This window comes from Pteropus vampyrus, unplaced genomic scaffold (assembly GCF_000151845.1).
Source record: "Pteropus vampyrus isolate Shadow unplaced genomic scaffold, Pvam_2.0 Scaffold515, whole genome shotgun sequence".
Lineage (NCBI taxonomy): Eukaryota > Metazoa > Chordata > Mammalia > Chiroptera > Pteropodidae > Pteropus > Pteropus vampyrus.
In genome coordinates this window covers 547,627-552,046 of record NW_011889296.1, presented here as the reverse complement: position 1 = coordinate 552,046, position 4,420 = coordinate 547,627, and the positions used below count along the sequence as shown (strand labels likewise).

Genomic DNA, 4,420 nt, shown 5'->3' with positions numbered 1-4,420 from the left:
CATCGGACTCGCTGAGGGCACACCTGCATGTGGCTTGGGTGGGGCCTGAGGTGGGGGAGGTGGGGTTTCAGGGCATCCTCTGGGTGGAACGACCTCTGTTATCTAGTTTGATGACGTCTGGGCTATGGTGGCTCTGTGTCTGTGCACTGGGAGCGGGGAGGACTCAACAGGGAACAGTGGACACCACCGGCACTTCTGGACGGGGCGAGTCTCGCTTAAGCCTTCACTGCGACAATGTCTCCCTGTAAGTCCCTGGTGCCCCCTGCGTGCAGCCCAATCGGCACTGGTGCTCAGAGCGAGCAGGTCTGTCACCGTGAACATCCGCTTGCAGACGTGGCCCCTTTAAGAGGTGTCTGCCGCTGTGGCTGTCACTGGCACAGCCTCTGTCTCACTCAGCCGCTCGGGACCAGGCAGCCCCGTGTCCTCGCCTCGTCCTACCTTCTGCCATTGCAGAGTCATTTCTTGTACTTCTCCTTAGTTGTATGGCTTGTTTCTCTAGATCCCAGGTGACTTTTCCTTGCTGCTGCTCCTTGTTTCTGTCACAACTTTGATTTTGTCATCTAGAGGGATGAACAGATCGTCTATCATCTACGCCAAATTTTTTCTCCTCTAAATCACAAAGTTTTGATACTTGGCACACAATAGAAACAACAGTAGTAATAGCAGTAACTGCAGCAGTTATGAAACACTTTCTCTGCACCAGGCACTGAGCTAAATGCTTTCAGTGCATTATTTCCAAATCACTACAATAGTCCTCTTCAGGTAGGTACTATTAATAGCTCCATCTTATGATGAGGAAGGTGACTCTTGTCCTGAGTTGCAAAGCTAGTAAGTGATAGTCAGGCTTCAAACCTGATCAGTCAGTTTCCACAGTGTATGTTACCAATAGCTGTTTTGTCAGGGAAAATTTCGTGCTGGTGAAATGAGAACAAACTTATTAGTCATCACATTAAAATGTGAATTAAATTCACATATTAAAGACAAAGATTCCCAGAAAACAAAAAAGCAAAATTCAATTTAGATGCTACTTACAAAAGATATCTGTAAAATAAAAGTATATGGAAAATGGAAAATAAAGAACTGTGTAAAGATACATCATGTAATTGCTAACAAAGAAAGCAATGGTGGTAATATTAATACCAAAAGTACTGAATAGAATTTAATGTGCAAATCAGTAAATGGGACAAGAAGAATAGTTTACACTAAAACTTACAGTACACCAGGATTATGTAACATTTATACACTTTTATCTGCTGATTAACATCAATGAAATGTATAAAACAGCGCTTTAGAAAAACTTAGGACAGTATGATAAAACTATTGTTTACTCATAGCCAGAAACTGTAACATACTTTTATCAAAATGTCAGATTGATTATACAAATAATAAAAGGTATAGATGAACAGATCTGATTTTCGTATTCACAGGTGTGTATAAAACTAGACTGAAAAAGATAGCATACACAAAGAATTTTTATTTTTAAAATTCATACGTATGATATTGTCAGACATATCACATAAAACTAACAAGAATACTAAAAAAAAAAAAAATCTGACCATGAAGGAATTAACATTTTTTCTAATTTTTTGATTAAAGAGGAAATCAAAGTTGAAATTATATTGTGTCTAAAAATGAAGAATACCACTACTTTTTCAAATTTAAGAGATTTAGCCAGTCATATTCAGAAATTTTTATATATTTAAATACTTTAACTTCAGGGAAAAAAAAGAATTCTGGTTATCAGAGAGCATAGAGTAGACTCACTTCACTCTCTTTCTCCTGCTAAGTACAGATAAAAACCCTGGACATTATCTATAAAACAAACATAATACTCTGAAAACTGGAAAAAAAGAAGGGACGCTTTGTACCTGAGAAATGACGCAGCAGCGAATTCCCTGGATTTTCCTTCTGCTTCATATGTCCTGGACTGAATGTTAGAGGAGCTGTTATCCCAGAAACACAAATGGGTACAGATTTTCTTAAAAGGCCCAAGAAAACCTTTATTCCTCCAGTCAACGGAACAGGAAAGGAGCAGCCTCGTGAGACAAAACTTTTAGACAGTAACTGTTCTAGTCAAGGCAACTTCAGTGAAAAAATGTAATTAACAGACACTAATACCAAGATGACTAAAATGTTAGCGATATGACAGATTTTAACAAGCAGTTATGACCACACTTGGAATTTGAAAAGAAGTCACAGCAAAGAAATAAAAATTATCAGCAAAGAAATAGAAGATATAAAAGATCAAATGAAAGTTTTATAACTGAAAACTACAATGACAGAAATGAAAAACTCACTAGATAGGCTCAATAGCAGAATCTGGATGATAGTGAACTTTCAAAGGATAAGTTAGAAACAGTGGATCACGAAGGAATGTGTGTACTGTTATCCCCTTTACATAAAGTCGTAATTGTTGGCCTTCTAAATATTTTTTATGCCTGCACACGCACACACATAAACCAAGGCTCATTAGATAACATAATATATAAAATATTTAGTTAGCACAATGCTTGGCATATAACATTCAACAGATGGTTGCTGTTCTTATTGTTGGCGTTCAGTAGTCAGGTGTTGCTGTGCAAAGGACTTAGGATAAATGAGATACTGCCTTTGAGGAACCATGTCTGTTGGTCATCACTGCTCACCATTTGCTCATTCTGCAGTGTTGTTGACTCTCAGATGAATTGTTGAAATACAGGTTGGTCAGGGAGTAGTGTCTCATTTGTACCATCACCACCAGAATGTTGGTTTGAAATAATTAAAAGATTCACCTTATTTAAAAGTTAAAATCACAAAGATCGTTTTAAAATTCTCTTCCTTTCTCTCAGATGAAGATGGAACCAGCCTAAATTCAAGTGTCTTGGCAGCACTCCGAAAAATGCAGGATGGCTATTTTGGTGGGGCTAGGTAAGTGACCTCCACATACTCTTTAGGAAAGTGAAATGACATTGGGAAGTTGGGAAAAGTAATGGCAGACTGTGATGCCTTTCTCTGTATCTTTGACAACATGATATCTTCCTATTTGGAGAAGCTCATGTCTGACATTTTGAATCAAGAATTTAATGTTATAGAGAAGTGGAATTTTTTCCCCTACACAGTTCTTTGGCTCGCCCTTATCAATTCAGTGGACCAGAAATCTTATTCTTAAAAAAAAAAAAAAGATTACCAGACTATTCAATTCTCGCTGCTTTTTTTCCCCCTTTTTTCCCTAAGTTGTTATTTTGAAAAATTTCAAGCTAACGGAAATCCTATTGAAAATCTCTCTCCTCCTTCCCTTCCTCCCTCTCTTCTCTGCCCTGCTACCTCTCTCACATGTATGTATGTGTGTGCGCGCACACACACGCGCGCACACACACACACACACACACACACACACACACACACACACACAGGTTTTTTTTGTTGTTGCACTGTGTGAGAGTTAGCCAGAGACATCATGACCGTTCTACCATAAATACTTCAGCTTCTGTCTCCTGAGAAGGGTACAGTCATACATGACAACAGTGTAATCATCACACTCAGAAAATTTATTATCGATACAATATTATTGTCCAATATAGATCTCATACTCAAAATTACCCAATTTTCCCATTAATGTTTCTCCATAGCTTTTTTCCCCACTCTAGGATCTCATCAAAGATCACACATTGTCATTTAGTTATTGTCTCTCCGTGATGTCCTTTAGTCTAGAACAATTCCACACCCTTTGGTTAATCTTACTTGACAGTTTTCATTACAGTTTTGAAGAAGGAAGGTCAGTTATTTTGCAGAATGATTCTCAATTTGCTTAAAATGGTGTCTGTCAGGTTCTTCTATATCCTTTCTCCAGCTGTCTCTGAGCAAATGGTGTTAGCTTCCATCGATGAATTGGTTGTTATCAATGGGCTTGTAAAATGATGAATCTGTGTTTCGACTAGTCCGTTTGCATCTAGTGTTTGGAATCTTTGTTAAAAACGAAAGAGCTTTCCCTCATCCCATTTTATTTTGTACTTGTAGTGTCATTGTAGATTCATGGATTCTCACTTTTTTCATTATGTCACACTCCCTTCTGTCATTATTTCAGTGTTCAAATTATTCAAGATCTGGCCATTGGGAGCCCCTTCAGACTGGCTTCTTTAGAAAGTCGGCATTACGGGCGTTCCCTTTGAGCTTTGCAGTTGGCTTTCTGACTAGAGGAGGAAATGGCTTACCATCTACTATAATTCATAAAATTATCGAAGACCATCTTTTATTTTCAAAATGGTCTTTTGAATATTTTTTAAGTGATGTGATGGATTTGTGATGATTTTTCTTCATTCTGCTCCAGGTGTTTGGCATAGTTAGCAACATGGCCGTGGAAGAGAGGAGGGTGACTGGTCTGCTGGTGGGCTGTGAGCCCATGACCGCCATCCTCATGAGCACAGCTCCCTAGTCTACGCAC

At 38.6% G+C, this 4,420-nt stretch overlaps 1 protein-coding gene across 4 annotated transcripts in view; it reads left to right on the top strand.

Moving 5' to 3' along the window:
* PHKA1 (phosphorylase kinase regulatory subunit alpha 1) overlaps positions 1-4,420 on the top strand; it is a 94,389-nt gene that overhangs the window by 48,731 nt on the left and 41,238 nt on the right. For 3 of the 4 annotated variants that reach the window (XM_011383358.2, XM_011383357.2, XM_011383356.2), the window contains exon 17: positions 2,829-2,907. The exons of the other annotated variant lie outside the window; for it this stretch is intronic. In XM_011383358.2, coding sequence (XP_011381660.1) covers positions 2,829-2,907 — 79 coding nt within the window. The remainder of the gene's footprint in view (positions 1-2,828; positions 2,908-4,420) is intronic. 4 annotated transcript variants of the gene reach the window in all.